The sequence below is a fragment of the Strigops habroptila genome, chromosome 2 (genome assembly GCF_004027225.2).
Source record: "Strigops habroptila isolate Jane chromosome 2, bStrHab1.2.pri, whole genome shotgun sequence".
NCBI classification, from domain to species: domain Eukaryota; kingdom Metazoa; phylum Chordata; class Aves; order Psittaciformes; family Psittacidae; genus Strigops; species Strigops habroptila.
In genome coordinates this window covers 55,054,617-55,073,787 of record NC_044278.2, presented here as the reverse complement: position 1 = coordinate 55,073,787, position 19,171 = coordinate 55,054,617, and the positions used below count along the sequence as shown (strand labels likewise).

The following is a 19,171-nucleotide window of genomic DNA, read 5'->3' as shown; positions in this document are numbered from 1 at the left end:
AGGCAATTTAGGACTGAAATTCATAATCAGACAGTGGATGGTAACCTTCTTGATTAAACTAAAACCTGGAAATCAAATTCATAAATACATTATACCATGGAACTGCATGACCTACTTCCCACTGCCTCTGTAATAACAACTTCAGAGACTTTGCTAGCTATAAAATAAATCCAATCCATTTCTCATTGCCTAAAGTTAAAGTATGTTAACATAGCAGCAAAACCCTTTTAAGTTGAGCATTCACTTTCTCTAAGGGAATGCAAATCTGGTGGGGTTTCTTTTTCTAAATAAAATTGGGAAAAGTGACCTTTAATTGCAGTATTTCAAATTACTGCCATCTAATTAAGCACATTTGCATAAGCTAGTGATGAGCAGAGCTTTGACATTGTGCTTAGGCACAAAAGTGAAGTGCAACTATTCTGTCCCCCTTTTGTAAATATGCATCCAGTGTGTTCATATAGGATGCTTTCAAGCTCCAAAAGGTTAAAAAAAAAAATGCAGGAAACTAGAAGATTAAATGAAAAGCTTTATGTTAACAAAAGCTAGAACTAACCCAAACTTTTTCAATTTCTGCAGGACAAAGATTGCTGCTCCTTTGAATGCACCAGTATAAATCCTTTCTGGCTCTATATTACTGTACGTGAAACCTGGGAGGGGCACTGGCTTTATCCACAGCAGTATAAGCAAGTATTGAAAAGCCAGGGCTTCTCTGTCTCCCTGCAGCCACCTCTCTACATTACCACATTCCCTGACGTAGACAGTGCAGGCAACCAGAGAAGTCCTTTATTCCAGTATAAGTTATTATGAACTGTCTCTCCCCATTAAGTTTCAGACCCTAGATAAAGCTTCAGACGCAATGGTATTTTGGAGGTCTGCAAGTCCATGTGGGGTAGTGCAAAAAAGGAATGGATTACGATCAAGAAAGTAGCATAGGATAAGGTATAGGGGGTGAAGCATCCAAAGCAGATAGATAGGTAACTTTGGTACCTGAAAATCTGAACTGATTCTAGTATCTAATAATTTTCCCACTGCTGTTTAATTTCCATAGCAAAAGCTTGTACAAATTGTAGGTATCAAATGAATACATGAAATTTCATTTGAGTCTGCCACACAGATTCCAATACAATTGGCCAAGCATTTACACCCTGTATGTGCGCATGTTTTGTGAGGCACCTCCCTATTTATCAGAATAATGTTACCCCAGAACTGCTTTCAAAATTCAAATGGCTTTTTAGACTCAAGAAAACACAGCAGTGATGGGAGATTACTTTTTAAAAAATATTCAGAGTTACTTTCCTTGCTCCAGAGTAGAAGAAAGCCAGTGCTCCCTGTGAAAGCCTTTGATTTTGTGATCAATTAGGATGGAGTAGTTTACTTTTGCACTATTCCATTGGCCTTGGCTTAGGATCAGGTAGGCAGATCCTACCTAGCATCAAAAGTCAGCATTTAGGACTGCAAAATTAAGAGTAACAATTGTTTACAGCACTGCTCCCACAGTAAAGCTGCCTGTTTAAGCCATTTCCTGGCTTTGTAATTCACTGTTTCCTCCACACTTTCCTTCTCTTTCACTTAGCTGGCTTATTTCTACTGGAAGTTACATTTTCAGAAGGACACTCCCAAAAATCCCAGGCCAAGAAGTATCTGTGGTTTCTCAGTGCACAGTGTTAAACTGTCCTCCCCAAACGTGGGAGGCGAGACCCTCCTCCTACGCTGCAAATAGGGTTTGCATGGGCTGCTTCTCACAAAAAGCATTTGTCAATATAGGGACATCTGAAATTATTCTACATGTTTTTTCTCTCAGGAATGTGTTCAAGCTACTCAGCAGCTCTGTCCTACTTTCTGTGACTGATTATGACGGAGACTGTACCTAGCCGGGTTAGGGTGTTTACTGCCTGCTTTCCTGCTGGATGGCCTGTGCCTCCTGGTTATGGCTTATCTTCCCTTGCCTCTAAGTTTCAGCAGGTCACAAGTTCAGCGTTTTGGAGAGGAGTACTCCCTGCTGATGCATCTGCAAGTTCTCTGGTTTCTCCCCAAAAGTAGTCCTCCCCCTGCATCTTAAAGAAAAGCATATGAAGTTGAGGTATCTGAGTACTCGAATTCCATTCCCACACTTGTGCAGAAGCAGAGACCATGCCTGCCAAGGCTGAGGTCAAGCATGTTATTCCTGTGAGTGACTTCAAACAGAATTAAAAGAAACACTGAACCTTTCTTTGAAAGGCATGCGAAGCATATTGGTTTCTAGGGTTTTACTGTTCAAAATTTGACTCAAAGAAGCTCCTGTGACCAATACTGTCTGAAGAGAGACTGCAGTTCAAGTTAAACTGAAATTACACAAGAAGGACCATGTCTTCTATGCCCATCTACAAATTGTTTCACTGACTATAATGATTAAAATCACAGGATCTGGTCCTCCTAGTAATAGATAGCATGAGCAGCTTACATTGCTAGACTTCCTACTATGAGGTCTTTCCCTCCCCCTAGGAATAAAACATAGTAGCTATCATTTAGTAGTAGACATAATTTTAACCTTTGCTATGTACTTGTTTCAGACAGCTCCTTGGAAGTTCAGCCAAAAAAGCTTAGGTTTTTTTTTTTCTCCAGTTGAAATTTCTGCACTCCTTTCCCCAAAGGCAATTCCTTCAGTCAAAAAAAGAAATAAAAATTAAATTCCCTCCATAGGCCAAAAAAATTTACATCCTTGAAATAGGGCTGCACTTGGTCAAGTACCAAGTATGTGATACTTCACCCTTGTTCAGTCTTTATCAGAAAAGGTAGGTTACACTGTACCCTTCCTCTGCATAGCAGATATGTAACATACTGCGAAAACACACTTGTCCTATCATTCCTCCTTTCTGACAACTTGAGATCAGAGTATCAGCTATGCCGAAGCCAGCGTAAGCAGCGCTTTGAATACCTCTCACAAAAAGCATCCTGTGTTGTGCCTGTGTTTGAGTGTGGCTGCTAAGAGCAGCCACAGGATCTGCTCACAGCTACTCAGCTTTAACTGATAAACTGCTTCTGGACCCAGGGAAGTGAAGAGAGTTTGCTCTTTTGCACAAAACATGTGCAGTGTTGTGCAGATGGCTCAAAACATCATCATTTCTCACACCCCCCAAATTAACTACAAGAAAAGCACAAAAATGCCAGTTTTTCAGATATTTTTTGTGTTCCTCCAAATTCTGTGAATGAAACCCTAATCCCCACCATCTCCTGCCCCCAGCATTACAGATGAATGTACAGAAAGGTTTAGGTAACTTCTTAGTCTGTTTAAAGACAATGTTGGTGTACTGCCTGCAGATTTACTTGTGTTAAAAGCCACAGCAATGGGAATTCAAGCAACTGCACAACAGTCATGCCTAACTGCCGGTGTCAGCTTCTATGAAACACTGAAATAAGATTAGGGGCTTTCTTTTGCCCTTCTCCGGATTCCTTGGCAACTTCAATGAAGATTTTCAGCAGTGAGTTGATGATGCAGCAAGCAAAAAACTACAAGAAGTTACTCAATCCCAATGTAAGGGCAGCTATGTAAGCTGCAACATCCTATGCTGGTATAGCACTACTTTTTTCAGTGAAAACCATCATCTTACAGATTTTCTGTTTCAATTTGAAGAAGATGCTGCTATGCATTGATTGCTGTTCAGTACAATCTTAAGCTGTGTTTTCTATTTAAAACCTCACACCAAGTTTATAAGAAAATATATGTTTGTTGATATGGTTCGGTCAAATTCTTGCAAGCTCAGGATCTTACTGAAAAGGAATTCAAAGTATTGAACTATTCTTTCAAAAGGATATAAGCAAGAAAAATATGTTCTGTTAGAGAGCTGGTGAAATATGCAGTATTTCAGAAAAAGGAGGGCTTTTTTTGTTGGGTTTTTTTTTCCCCTCACTTTTTCAGCGAAGGAGTCCCGTGTGAATTTGGTACAAGGATTGGTGTAAGAAGAGGCTACATGTTTTAGCTTACCTTTTGTCAGCAGTGAAATGCAATTTTGGAAGGAGACTTAAGATGAAAAATAGGTAAAAAAAAAGTAGTCAAGGAACAAAATTAATTCTTGTAACATATGAATAAAAATGAAGCTTGTCTGTATGGGCCTTTCCTCACCGTGGTGGATAAGCATTTTAAGTAATATTTGAATGTTAAGTTAGACTATTATGTTCCTCACCTCTCAGCGAATGATCAGTCTATTTTGGGTGCTCTTTCACAACCACATTTTGGGCTTACTGGTGAACTCCATTGAATCATATATTTTTACTATGAGAATTAAAAACACAGACAGAGAAGCATCTGCAATGGGATGGTTTATTGATGCTTTCAAGAGATTCTGTCTTCCTGAGCAAACTAAGAAACAGAACTTCTCCTTCCAGCAGCTGTACCTGATCTTTCCTCCAAAGAACAGATCTCTCTCTACATAAGATTCTCTTTTTCCAGCTGAAGTGATTTCAGAAGCTTCAGTTTCAAAGCTTGTAAAGATTTGCCTCACTGTATTAAATCCATTTATTTTGAGTATGTTTCACTATCTCAACCCAAAATTTGGTTCATATGATTCAGTTAATAATGCAAATTGTTGTAGAAGTCTCAAGCCTCACTCAGCACTGACAGCATAGGTCCCAAAGTGTTGTCCAAAATGAATGTAATTGTTTCTGCAATTTAGGAGGAAACTACTTTTTCTACTGCCAGAGCACTTAAACAAAAAGGAGAAAACAAGCCATGTAAACAGTATAAATAGCATGGATCATTGCTATCTGCTTTGTCTTCCTTGAAAGCAGAGGAGAACTGAAATGGAGTTGTTCTGCTTGGAGGTCTTCAATCAGGGTTTGTTACTCTTCACCATTTAAGAACAGAGCTGACTGTATTGGTCTTCCAGTTTTCCCACAAAGACTTCTGGTTTTCTTGTCTCTCTTAATAATATCAGACAGTCATTACAGATCAATGCCCTTTACAAATTTACCTTGGAGGGACAGACAAGGAGGTAGATCACTCATTAGAGAACACAGCTGAAAGAAAGCAGACTAGACAATATGACTGCAAAGTTTCTCTGCAGCAGTAAGTTCTCATACCGAAGTTAGCCCGTTAAGTTTAATAGTTAAGGAAAAACAGTGGGTATTTACTCACACACAATTTTGAGAGGAACAACTGAAATGGCAGCAAGAAAAAACACACTTTTTAGACAAACTGATATTACATCACGTTAGTGGGCCACAGAACTCTTTAAAAAAATAAACCTTTTGAGACACGAGAATGAAATCACATTTTTGCATGCTTTAAACAGCTGAACTGCTCTTCAAAGCATAAATTTTCAGCTACTGGCAAAGACAACGATATCTCCTCATTTGGAAATTAAAAAGCATTTAGCAATAAGTTAAAGCTAGCCTACGTGTAAGTGGGCTAAATACTAGGCAAAGATATTTCCCTTTTCACATTTAAGATACTACAGTTCATTGCTTTCGTAGCTTATATGTTGTTGTGCAATGCCCCATGGAAGTTTCACATCTACTCTGCGAAAGAGAACAGGAGTAAACACCTTTCTTTTAGGATAGTCACAAATGGTAAAGCCAGTGGTATTTGCTTGTCCATTTAATTAGATGTTTGCTGTTTATCACACGCAAAAACTGTAAGCAGAGTCCATGGATTCTTCTGAGCAATATGAAACCTCATGGTTCTATGCAAGTTCAATACTGTCTCTCTCTCAATCTCTCTTCCCCCCCATCCTACTCATCTGCTGTTTTCCCCAGCCCAAGATACATTTCCAACTATTTCCACCTGATTCTAAGAACCTTAAGGGAGAGAAGGTTTTATCTCTTTACTTCTACCCAAGAGAGCCTGGCTCCAGGCTTGTGTTGGTTCAGGTACATCTTAGACCACAGGAAAGTGGATGCTTTTCTTTTGAGGCACTAGAAGTTCGGCTAATAGTAGTAGTCAAGTTGCCTAAAGCTAAAGGGACAAGTAGCTCTCATTGCCTTTCTATTTAAACACCTATCCAGTGAAGAAATCTTCTTTTCCCTGAAATGCATTAAGTACACCTTGCAGTAACAGATTCCCCACGCAGTCTTGCATTCATGCACCTGTAGTCCTAATATATACTGTCCCGTCTTACTTGATAGTTTCCTCAGTGAGAGAAGTTGACAGTGGATCTCTCCACACTCAGATACACACAAATCTTTTTCCACCTCAATTATCAGGTTTATATTTCTTCTTCCACATTCTCAAGCTAAGCCAAGACAAGCTCAGTTCTGTGACAATGTTTTCATGTACCTCTCTTCAGAGAGAGCTGCTGCAGCTGAACAAGACAATTGCAGCATGCTAGTTATACATGGATTCAACATGTGGTTGAAAATAGGAGAATGACCAGTTTTCTCATTCGTCCTTTTTCAGACATTTAGAAAACCCCACTGTCAGCATCTTGAGTAAAAAATAGGTGACATCTTCAGACCCTAGTAAAACCACTTATGCATGTTGACTTGTTTAAATAAACATCCCCACCTCAAGTGACACAGTGGCCTGCAGTCTTCCTTGATCCATCCACAGAGCAAGAGTTATTTTTACTGAGTCAGTAATCATGCATTGTCTTCCAGAGGAAATACTAGCCGGGTACCCCTGCTTGTAACTTCGTGATCTGCTGCTCCCACATCATGTTCCAGTGCTTCCTCTGAACTGCTTTTTGTTCTCCTGCCATCAAGGCTAGTGGTAGCTGTATGGGGGCCAGAAGAACCATTTGCAGTTATTGTTGTATCACCATATGTCACAGTAAGGTCACCATCATTCAGAATAAAATCAGAATCCTCTTCTCTAAGCTGTTCTTGATTCTGGGGGGGGAAATAAAAATAAAGAAAAAGTCTTTGTACAGCACACATCTAGTCTTTGTCAAGAAGGTAACTGAACAGAAGACACGTTCAATTAATATGTGTTAACACAGAAGCAGAAAGCCGTAAAGATCCACTTTAAGAAATGTTAAAAATAACTTTGATCCTAGTGTTTGCAAATCAGCTTACTGCTCCCTATATAACTACTGCTGTTGTGGAGAGATGAGGGGGAGCTGAATCCAAGAACTAGGTTTTAAAACAGGTAACTGAGGATTTAATAGCACTGGAAGTTTACCAGAAGTACAGGAGAGGTGAGCAGTTTTTTGCTCACTGGTTTTTGTGTGACAATTTAGAAGGCAGTACAGCAAAAAGACTGGAGACGAAGCACAATTAAGTCACTCCAGATACAAAGTCAGAGTTGCATCTGTTACTAGTGAATTTGTCTATTTAACATAAGACTTATGTAAGCTGGTAAGAACTCATTAAGCCCAAATTCCTTATATTCAAGTTTTCCTGAACAAGTTTTTGTTATAGATCGACTCTTTTAAAACTATCTGCTTCATCTTACCTAGTACTAAATGGAGAATTATTTGACCTAGCTCTTAGAAATGCTCCTGAGCCATACAAGTAGAAAGACTGATACAAGAAAGTGATTGCTTCATAGTTTTGCAACTAGTTCTCATGTTTCATTTTTAAAATCATTTAAGAAAGTGGCTCATGGAACCCTGTGAATTTATTTTGGCAAAGACAAGATGAAATACATAATCAGAGACTAGAAATTGCTGGAGTATTAATTTCTCCACAACAGCAAGCACCTGTACCATGTTTCACTTCTGTTTAACATGGTCTTGTTAAAAGGCAAAACAGCTGAATTAGTCACAAAATGGGGCTTCCTCATATTTGAAGGAAATTCTATCAGCTATAAACTTGCTTTCTTGTATCTGAAAGCAATTATTTCCCCATGTGAATAGCTCCATATTGCTTAGCAAGAATGAAACTAAGTGTGTGTATTGCTGTTCTCCTTGGTAGGCTGGACACCCGAGCAGGCTATGTTCTCAAAATATATCGTCTTCTTCCACTTCAGCAGAGGAAGGAGGGCAGAGGCTACACAAGGTAGGATGCTTGTGATCAGCCTGACCAGAAAGCCCTACCTGCACTGCAGAACAGGAGGCACTTGAGATTGAAAATGCTGATTAGCCTGTCCGCAATGAAAAATACAGTGCCTGGTTAAATAAAGCTACCTGGGAAAGCTTCCTGTCATTATTTCAGAATGATAATTAGCCAAAATAAGGCAGCAGAATCCTCTAGATGATGCAGACTATTTAACTAATGAGGACTGGAAGAGGTGTCAAGAGTTTACCAAAACCAATGACAGAAATGGTGCAGTTCAGTGTCAGATACAAGACAAGCCCTACTTAAAATGAATGCTAATTCCTCAGAACCTTTGAGGCATCCAAATTTATCATCACTTATTAGAGACAGGGTTACTGTGATAGAGAATACAGTTCTCAAAGAGCAAAGAGTTCTGGACACTTGCTTGCTTTGATTGCAAAAAAACCATTGAACCACTGCCACAATCTTAAGAAAGAAAGGCAGAAATTAAAGAGTTCAGCTCTAGTTGGCAGAAACAGCCTTTACAAGGTTTTCACTGAAAAAAAGTAAAAGTCTGAGGGACGAGACCAAGATGATTAGAAAAGATACACAAAATCAGCTGTTTAAGAAAATCTGATGTCCCTATGCATTCTGTTTTTGAAGAAGAGACATTCAAACAAAGATGAAAAGCAGAAAAATTAGCAAGAAAGCAGTTTGTGACAGCTGACTGGTTATGTTTTAAGAACTCAAAGAAAAGCAGCTCTATCACAAGTTGCCTTTCATGGTGTTTGCCCTTGGAGAAGCACCAACGAGGAGAAGGCAGGGCTAACAGCACACCAGGAGGTATTGTGATACCAAGGCCACATGTGAAGTGGCTGCAGCAAGGTGCCAAAGCATCTTCTATCTCCTCAATGCTATTTAACAGTGAATCCTTATGGCCACCTGTCAGACAAGAAACTGGTAAGAACACACACTATAACTTGAGTTTCTCCAAAAGACTGAAAAGCTCTTGGAAGCCAAGTACTGAGAGGGCCACGGGCTTTATACTATAGGGCAAGTCCTAACTCAGTCTTTGCTGGTTTGTCCCAGGCTATGCTTACATGTATGTAAACATGATCAGTTCCAGAGAAAACACTGAGCTTTCTCTCAGTGTACTGAACAAACATTGCCTTCTACAAGTCAAATTCCACTTATTTATTTCATTTCTGAAAAGCACTGCAAGTAGCAGGCAGTTTATTTTGTGTATTTCCCCAGAGAACATCCATGAACACCATGTAGCATACAGATTTGCTATGTTTGCAAGCAAAGAGGATGGGTGAATAAACCTACTGTGCTTCATGCAGCATGAACAATTCAAGAAAGGCAGGAAATGTATCCAAGTAGATCCCTAGAGACTTGAAATTCTTCCAAGAATAACCCTAAACCGGCCTCTGCCGTCCCTACAGTTCTGTAGGAATAGCTTCAATTCACTCAAAAAACATAGGTCTGAATTTCACTACTTAAAACTAACAAGCTAGAATGGCTGAGTAGCTAAATCCAAAACCCTACAAAAGACTGAATTTGCTTTGATGTGCTGACCATAACCCTGAGGGCCCTCAGAGAACTGTCCCATTTGTGGTAAAATCTGCTCATGCTCTTTAGAAAGCATGCTGGAGACATTTGAACAGCTAAAGCTTGGAGTTACTGCTTACAAAGCCAGTCTTTATTGCCTCCTAATGCATGTGCTTCTTTTTGCATTGCCAAGTACACCACACATACAAAGTGCTGGTAATCATCACGTACACTGCTGGTGCTGAATACAACACAGGCAATGTGGATGACAAAACTTGCATCAGAAATTCCTTATCTTCTGCTTCCAAAACAAAAGTGTCATGTAGCAGGCATGCAAAGTATGTTACAACTTCAATCTGATGCTCTGCTTAGAGTTTCTTGATTTCTCAGCTGACTTCAAATTCTTCAAGGAAACTAACCAACTTTTCGCTGTGAAGCTTGAGCTACTAAGAAAGGGAAGGGGGGAGGCACAGGTGAAGAGTTTTCTTACCAGTTTTGAGAATTACCTCCTCCAAGACATACAGAGAATACAAATGAAGTTCCTTTACTGGGTTTGCATGTTTAGAAAAATAATTCAATTCCCTCTACTTTCATGCCAAGTTGTCACACTGTATATGGTGCAAGAAATAAACTTTAAAAAAAATGGGTGTGAAAGTGCATAGGAGAAAAACCCCACACTCCTGAACAAACAAGATAATTCCCAGGGTTTCTTAATCATGAGGAAGAGCAGGTGAAAACACAGATGCTTCTTTCAAATTGGATGAATAGTTGATGAAACAGAATTACTAGAAGTTTTAAAAGGCATGTCAATAGGGCAGAAAAAAGTGACCTACATCATTTTGGAATGAAATGGAAAGCCCTTCCAAATGGACATAGAACCACAGAGTGGTATGGTTTGGAAAGGACCTTAAAGATCACCTAGTTCCACTCTCCCTGCCATGGTCAGGGACATACACTGAAGATAGCACCAGGAAAGAAATATAGGAGTGAATTTTTTAAAATTATAATTTTAAACACTAACAACAGCAGCTCTTCATGCTTTTAAATTCCAACTTGGATTCTGTTTGGGTGGGAAACATTTGACAGTGAGCCTAGTGACACAGTCTTAAAGCAGTAGGAGAACGTCAGCAAGGAATAGTAACTGGAGCTTTGGAAAAAGTCCACTGTACCTCACCCCTGCATGATGACTCAAACTTACATGTACAGCATGCAAGTTCAGGCTTAGAGGACACGCTCTCATACTTAGGAATAGATTGTAGGTGGACTATGTAATAACATTATTTGACTTTCAGACTTTAGAACTCACCCTTTGGCATCTAATTAAAAAGAGGTACTCCCAGTCGCAGAAGTGAAAATGAATTCTAAATAAGGGTGTAATAAAGCCAGGGAGGGAACAAAAGTTGAAAACAATACACAAATACACAGTCAGTGTCGCCACATATGTGCATGCTTTCTTCTCATTCTTCTTTATGTAGATGTCATAACTGCTCAGACATGCATCTGAGTGAGGTCTAGAATTTACTACTTCTTTTTGAAACACATTTTCCAGGTATTTTACATTCTCTTGAGTATTTACAGACTTTTTTGCATGTTTAATTCAAAGTCTTCAGTTTCTAATTCTCTCATATGTACCATTCAGTTTTCCTGGAAACGCCTCACAAAGCACAACTATTCCAAGCAGTTTTTGTCCCCCCTAACATATGGCACTCTCGGTTGCTTTACCTGCACTTAGTAGGAAGGCAGAAAGATTCCACAGCTTTTTAGCCGGTAATAAAATGGTATAGCCAAATGCTGTAGCAAACCCTGCTATGCAGAGTAACTAAAAGCAATAAAGCAACTACAGAGTTTGTAAATCTTGAAAAGAAACTAGAAATAAAAATCTCAAAATTATATTCTTTCCTAAGACTAATGCAGCAGTGCAATGAAATAGGAACAAGAAGACAATGAAAAGTTCTACGTCATACACCTTAACAAAGTATGCGGCCTTACAAGCATTTTAAATGATGAAGTTAACATCCCAACTGTGTATGCATTTGTGTGTGTCAGAACAAATCCAATTAAAGAATAAGTTTCCACATACAGTAGTAGCTAAGAATCCGGAGTAAAGAAGGCAAAAAAAAAGCCCAACTGTTAAAGAAAATGAAAGTCAAAGCTTGCATGTTCATTCTGGTTAGATCCTCAGTTACTAGATAACTAATCTTATAAGATCATAGATAGACACATGGGCAGCACACAAGTAGGCTAATTGGTCTGATGGATGCCTTCCAACCTAGATCTGTTGTAAGATCTCTAGTGGCATTGCAAAGATGGGAACAAGGCCAATTTCTTGCATTACCAATAGCTCCAAATAGGCAGCTGGTAGTTCAAATTCCTTTGAAATTTTACTATCAGGTGAAAGCAAGATGCTAATTACACCAGAAAGAAATGCAGGGGAAGTATTTCAAAGTTGGAATTGGAATTCCTAACTCTCTAGGAAAAGATTAATAGAAATCTGGTCCAAGACTACTTGAACATGGTAGAGATGTTACCATTCCAAAGAACCTGTAAATTTCAGTGATCCCACATAGTGCAATGGTTTTATTTATAGGCAGCTTATATAGAGCTGTAGATTTCAGAATCTACATTCCTATCCTGTACAGATAGGAATGGCATGTATCAGGATCCTGCAAGAGTAATATGAGAATGAAGCATTAATTATTGCAAGACATGGCTGTAAAGACAGTATAGTGACCTGCTACACTGAGATAAGTAACTGATGAACGGTTTCTGAAACACAATCTCAAATTTCACAGTGGAAACAATGAAAGGAAGATCTACCAGATTTTTTTCCGGCATGGGTAAACGTGCCTGTCTTCTCCGAAGGAGACCTCAATGCAACCTTAGCAGTAACAGGAAAAGAATCTTGTCCAAAAGTGTTGAGAAGGGACTGAATGTTTTGAAGTGATTCGCTGAACTGGTTTATTGACTAGGCCTGTGATTTATTGATATACTTAAATATCATTTTTTTTACTGTAGTATTTGAACAATAATATCATATCTTATTTCTACTAATGGAAGCTGCTGCCTCAAGGGAGAGCATCTTAAACCTTTTCTGCCTAGGACAAACCAGCACTTTCTTGTAGTGTGTATCTCTCACCACCCTTTTGCCTAAAAAAATAAAATAAAATATAATAAAATAAAATAAAAAAAAAGCTTTGCTGAAATTAAATAAGTTTAAAAAAAAGAAAGAAACAAAAAAACCAACCACCGGAAGTATTGAGTTGTTCTACTTACATCATAAACCTGGGGACTCGTCAGACAGCGGGCGACCAGACCACACCAGCTGGGTAGAGTTGTGGTTAATGGAGGGCCACTGTGAGTGAGAATTGGCTTTAAATAACTGAGGTAGTTAAGGAAAACACACCAGTGCTCAAAAACCGTCATTGAAAATAAAAAGACAATTGTTCATAAATGTAGTTCCGCCTTTGATCTATGTGCAGTTCAATAATTGCATATAAAACATCCATTGAAAAAATCTGCTTTTGTAGACAAATAAAAGAAAAACATCTCTCCCCCAAAACATTTTCCCTTGATCTTTTCAAGGGCAGTTTCTTTACTCTTACACTCTCCGCAGGGAAAACTAGCTAACTCTCTTCTTAAAAGCTTCAAGCAGTTGCAACGTTTCCAGCTTTTGGGCTCTCTGGAGCCAAAAGGAGCAAGCAAAGGTACAAGTGCTTTAGGTCCAAAGGTGTTTCTGCTGTGAAGAAGGGAGCATGGTGCTGAGGTGGTAAGCTAGAGGTAACAACGTGACACACATATGTGGCTCAACACCGGGAAATAAAGAAATACTGTCCATCCAATGTTTTCAAAGCAATTTGTCACCAAACCACAGATGCAACCAGAGATCTTACTCTGGTAAGGCTCAAAGATGTCTCAGCAATGCACATATACATACCACGCAGAGCCTTAAAAAGGGAAAACTGGAAAGAACCACGTAACACAACATAGAAGAAAAGCAGTGCTGCCTAGATTACATTGAGGGGGCACCAGGGTGGGAAAGGAAGGTGTCTTTACGCCTCTTTTCACATGTCTGCCTCCAGGTAAATCCTTATATGTTCATACTAGTACTCCAGATGGACAATCTGCCTGAGGAAATGCTCAGGAGTCAAAAAAGGTGTCCCTGCTACAGAGCAGCATGCTGATCTGGACTGGCACAAGAACAGAGCTCAGGAGGAGAGTGCTAAGACTTCCAAATGTTGTTTGAAATCAGGACCACAGGGATTTGGGTTGGTGTGGGGGTTTTTTTGTTAAGTTGTTCTGATTATTTTATATGTAAATATATTGGAGGTAACAACTTTCTCTCTGTGCTTAGAATTCTAAGAATCAAGTCCACTTGTGAATATAACAGTTTCCCTGATCATCTCACAAATGAAAGTGCTTAGGAGAAAGAGTGGGTTTAAAAATGGGCTGTTTTTACAGAGATGTATCCCTCCCTTTTAGCAGATCCTAGCATAGCATGTTTACTTGAGCATATAACAGCATGATTATGCTGCTGCAGAGTTATGTTTCTTCCTTCCTTCCTCCAGTAACACTATGGCTACACCCAGTCCTGGAAAGAAAGAAGTTCTTTGCCCTTACACTAACCTATCAGCCTCCATTGCCTTGTGGCAGACAGGCATGCAGCAACTTGGTCATAATAAAACAAACCCAGTAAAAGACATCTGGTACTTCATCAAAGTTGCAGTTTTCTTCCTGTTTAACAATTGTGGGTGAATGCTGGGAACAGCCCATGACAATAAATGAACTCTGCATTCCTGTGGAATGCAGTTTCCAGTTATCCATCCGGACAGAGCTCTGCAGGCAATTGCCAGTGTTGGAGTGCACTGCCACATGCAACTTACTTACATCTTTTTCATGTTAAGTTGCCTTGCAAAGAGTGAATTTTGAGACAATCTGCTTTTCTACCCACAAACCGAGTGAATGCATCAGCAAAAAATATTTTACCTGTGGGTGCAGAGGTGGCAATTCTAAACATCATCCCTTCCATGCAATTTAAGCCCACCCAGCTGACATTTATCCAAATGCAAGAGAAGGAGCAAGCTTTTACTTCTAAGATACAGTAAGAGTTCTGCCTCTGGATGTCAGTTTCCTTGGCACAAACTTCACAGAAACCTTGCCTAAAGATTGCTAGTCACCACTGAAAAGCAAATGCACTGTAAGTGTCCTTTAAGTTTCCATGAAACAGCTAATTAAGCTGTAATTTTCATCTAGTACTTCCCCCTCCCCTTGCTGCAGCTGCTGAGGACTGTGCTTGTGCTAGTGTCAGCTGAGGGAAGTCAACATTGCCAACTACTCCTTTTATTCATTGGGTGCATCCCCTTTGTAAAGGCAGGGGAAGAGGATAGCTCTGCTTCCTTCTTAAAAAGACAAAAAAGAAGCAGTCAGACAGAGCCAGATCCTTCCGTGATTTTACCACAGAGGTCTTCTTTTTAACTTCTTGTTTGACAGGGTCAGCAAAAATTGACCTCAATACACTTTGACACCACCACTCAACTCAAAGGGTTAACTTGGAATTCCTAACATTTATGAATATTTAAGCTAGCACATACACTCCCTTCTGGGCTTTGGTCCAATACATCTGAAAGCATCAGTCACAAACATTTTATCCTGAACAGGCAAGCGCTATTAGGATCCAAATGCTTTCAAGACTCTACCTGGGTTTCCCTGCGTGGGAAATCTTGATACACAAGGCATGAAGGAAACTACTGTCCTCCAACAGGCCAGCAATCTCTTATCAACCAACGGCCAAGACCCCAGTGAAAAGACTCACTTGCAGATGCAAGCTGCAACAAGATTAAGGCTCGGTCACAGGTATTTACACATATTTAACTGCCCCAGAAATTACTAAGAATCAATAACTTAAACTTCTTTGAACTTCTGGGTATAAGTGACCTGCCATGGCCACAAGATTGTCTTTTGCTGTTTTCTACTGAGTGTAAGCTGTTAAGGAGGGGCACCTGTATGATATACTGAGTAAGAATACGCTAAGTAAATTAAAAAAAAAAAAAACAAAAACAAAACACAAGCATGAAAGACAGGACAGCTACACAAAAATTGTTCAGAAACTTAAGGCTATCTAAACAGTACAATAGCAGCTTCAGAAAGGTTTACGATACTATATACACACACAAGGACACTCTCCTTTAACACCTATAGGAAGTTCCAGACATACTCAAGGGAATAAACTGGAACATATGCAGATTTTTAGTTTCAGAACTTCCTGTATCAGCAATGGGTTTCCCCATCACAAAAGCAAATGGTCCTTCCGAGTAATGAATCAGGGCTTAGACATGTACAGTGAACTGGAAAACTAGTTAGTGCTATGAGTATCAGTAAAGATAAGAACAGATTAATGGAACGAATCAGAGGATCTGAAATACTTGATTGGCTGTGTTACTGCTTAGGATGGAACTTCAGGTCCTAGAACTGACTGGCTTCTGTCCTCCAGCAAGTCCAATATACCATGCATTAGAGAAGGGAAAGGTCCAACTTCTGAGGCAGTGAGTTCAAGCTTCAGTTCTGTGCCTTGAACCTGTCAAAGACTTGATCTTTCTCCAGTTTGACTCTCTCAAGTGCTTAAGGCTACATACATGTATGCGGAAAAGAAAAAGCGAGCATTTCATGCCTTGAAGTTAAGCTGTGTTTTCAAAAGGATACTTATGGTCAAAGCTATACCATAGTCTGAAAAGCCAAGCACTTTCCTGCTTTGTCCTGTTCCTTCTTTCAGAATCTGGGCCATCCTAAAAATAAGGTAAAAACACATTCAATTATTTCAGGTAGAAAAAAACCCAAAGCAAATCAAATCACACATTCCAATCATTCACATTATTGTCCAAAAAGGCCAAATTACTTCAATACTGTACTTGGACTGAAGAAGAAAGCTATTTAGAGACATGCTTATACTGGGAAAGTTACTTCTCCTAGAAAGACCAGAAATGACTGCAGACAAGGCAGCACTCTTCATTGCCCTCCAGTTACCTCAGTGAGCCCTCTACCAACAAGTTCCCTTGAGTCTAAAAGCTTATTGCATGGTTAAAGCAGTAATGGATATAGGAATAAGTCCAAGACTGACAAATAAGGCTCACTGATGTCTCATCCCCATCTCCCTCCCCAAATAAACGAACAGGAATAATCCAGACTGATCCCTATTCATTGCTTGCTTGGCTTCCTTAACTCTGGGCCTATTTGATGTTCTTTCCTTAAGCCTATTACTTCCTTGGAAGAACAAGGGAATTTACCACACCTGAAATTCTAACAAACCTGATGAAACGTATCACACTTAAAAGAAACATGCTTAACAGGGAATCCATATAAAATCGCAATTGATGAAGGACACAAAAATTTCTTAAGTGCTAGATCAACCTCAGAAGTGCCAACAGTGTTAAATATAATCCCTTTACTTGCTGTGCTGCAAGTCATTTCACCGGCTGGTCTGCAGCTGCATTTGTTTTTACTTTTGTTATTATTTTGCTTTTTGGATGTTGTGTTTTTCGGGGGCTTGGAGGTTTTTTGTGTCTCTTTGGTGGGGTTTTTTTGTTTGTTTTGTTTGGAATTTTTTGTTTTGGGGTTTTTTTTTCATTTCTTTGTTTTGTTTTTTGTTTTTTGGTGGGGTTTTTTTGTTTTGGTTTTTCCTTTTTTTTTTTTTTGACCAAAGGCCGAAGTTAAAAACAGATGAAGTGAGAATGCCTTGCATGAATCATCTGCCAAACTACTGAAAACAAAACAGGATTGCCCTGGGTACTCCTGATCTCCAAAAAATCCACAATCCACCAAGAGTTAAAGCTTAGTACATTTTCACTCCCTCCCCATCCCAACTGATGTATTTTCTTTAACTGCTACATGCTGCTAATCTTGGCTTGGTGAAAGAAAGAGGAATCCAAAGGGAACTGACTAATGGACTCCATTAGGAATGCAATGCACAGCTAAAGAAGGAAACAAATGGGTAAGTGCTTTATGTTTACATGGGAAAAAAGCAACAAGATATTTCCACCCAGGCACTGAATGAGAACAGAATACCCATGTTCTGTTTCCTGTAAAGCAATTCCTCAAGTACTGACAAGCTCAGTCTGAACTGGCCAAAGCCATCTTACCACAATACCACTTCCTAACCTTGAATTTGTGCAGGAACTGTGGCCTTCACCATAAAAGGTGTTTTGAAGCCTGGCCTTCTGGTTGCTTTCAGATAGATATAAAACCAAATTCACCCTTCTCAGTACTGAAACCCACTATTTCAGAATCTATTTTGTGTGCTGGACAGAGGATTCTACAGAGAGATACCTAATGCAGTTTCTGCAATGAAAGAGATGTTTCCTGAGCAAGTAATTCTTACCTGTACAACCTGTGACCAAACAAAAAAATAAGGCAAGGCAGGAGAAACAACTAATAAGAAAGCTGATCCCAAACACAACGAATATTCCGTCCACGTATCTGTGACCAGCATCATACAGACTGAGGTTTACATAGTCCAGTTCACACACTTGCACCCTAAGCATCCTCTGCATCCAAAGTAATCTGTCTTTGCTGTCATTCAACTTCCTCTAGCAGGTTCCTGCATAAGCAACCAGTTGTGCTACTGAACAATTAGTGTCACGCAGTACTCTGGGAGCATGTAAACTAACATCTGGACAGAGGAAGCCTCAGGAAATGTTGGGTTGTTGTTGTGTTGTTTGGGGTAGGATTTTTCCCAAACCTTTCCCTCTTCCTGTGAATTCACACAGTTTATAGATAAGGAAAACTGAAATTTCTGCTATGAACAACGTTCTTTTGATAGTCTTGTTTGCCAATAGCATATTGCAGGGAAAAAAAAGAGTCAACTCTTGGGTTGTTACTTATGCATAGAAAGCTCCATTAAAGATTCACATTGCTGAATATAAATGACAAGTTTCTAGTGCTCCTTTTGCTTCATACAGGCAGTAGATAGTACAGGCAAGATCCAGCGGGCTTGTGGTACAGTATGCAGGAGCCGAGATTGGATTAGTGAATTTAATCTTTGATTCTAAGAAAGTCCAAGGGCTAAAGTTTGGTGTGAGTTATTGAACAGAAGCCAAGAGGGTTACGTCTGGGTCAGTCTTGGGAAGAACTGTTTATGCTGTAGCATGTTAAAAGCAAGTATCTTAGGTGGCTGGGGAAGAGGAAAGCACATTGTTAAATAGACTGTATTAGCAGATTTTGGAAAGTTTTGGATGCCTTATATATAGACGTATACACAAAAATCCGAACATTGTAGCATTACACCCAAAACTACAGAATGTTTTTTGATGGGCATTACTTGAATAGTATAAAGTAAAATGCGTTACTGTCTTGCCAGCTAGGAGAGAAAGATTCTATCCATGCATATAGCTTCTGCAGTTCTTTATCGTCTTAGATATACAATAAGATCAGTCTGATAGAGAAGTTATGTAGTTACTTACTCCTTGTAAGACTTGAAAGCTGTCATTAGTAGGTGGAGGATCCTGATCTGGGTCAACCCCAACCCTACAGAGACATTAGGAAAACAAAGCAAGTGGTGTTACTGAGGGTTGCAAACGCTGTAAGTCTGGCAGAATGCAGTTTAAAAGCACTTTAGGCACCCAGCAAAGCTGCATTCAGAGAGGTTATAAGAACAGTTTGAGGAGGAGCTGTCCATTATTCCCTTGCAGTTACATAGCTAAACACAAGATATTTTCACTCAAGCACCAGCTACCTGTAGATA

General features: G+C 39.5%; 1 protein-coding gene across 2 annotated transcripts in view; it reads right to left on the bottom strand.

Annotated features, from left to right (window-relative positions):
* Positions 1-4,279: 4,279 nt before the first annotated feature.
* The window catches only part of SLC9A7 (solute carrier family 9 member A7), a 71,008-nt gene continuing 56,116 nt past the window's right edge, over positions 4,280-19,171 (bottom strand). Inside the window, exons 14-17 of one of the 2 annotated variants that reach the window (XM_030476801.1) lie at positions 18,891-18,954; positions 16,138-16,220; positions 12,715-12,820; positions 4,280-6,801 (exon numbers count right to left, since the gene is read on the bottom strand). In XM_030476801.1, coding sequence (XP_030332661.1) covers positions 6,553-6,801; positions 12,715-12,820; positions 16,138-16,220; positions 18,891-18,954 — 502 coding nt within the window. In that variant the 3' untranslated portion in view covers positions 4,280-6,552. The remainder of the gene's footprint in view (positions 6,802-12,714; positions 12,821-16,137; positions 16,221-18,890; positions 18,955-19,171) is intronic. The other variant, XM_030476802.1, reaches the window with a different exon arrangement.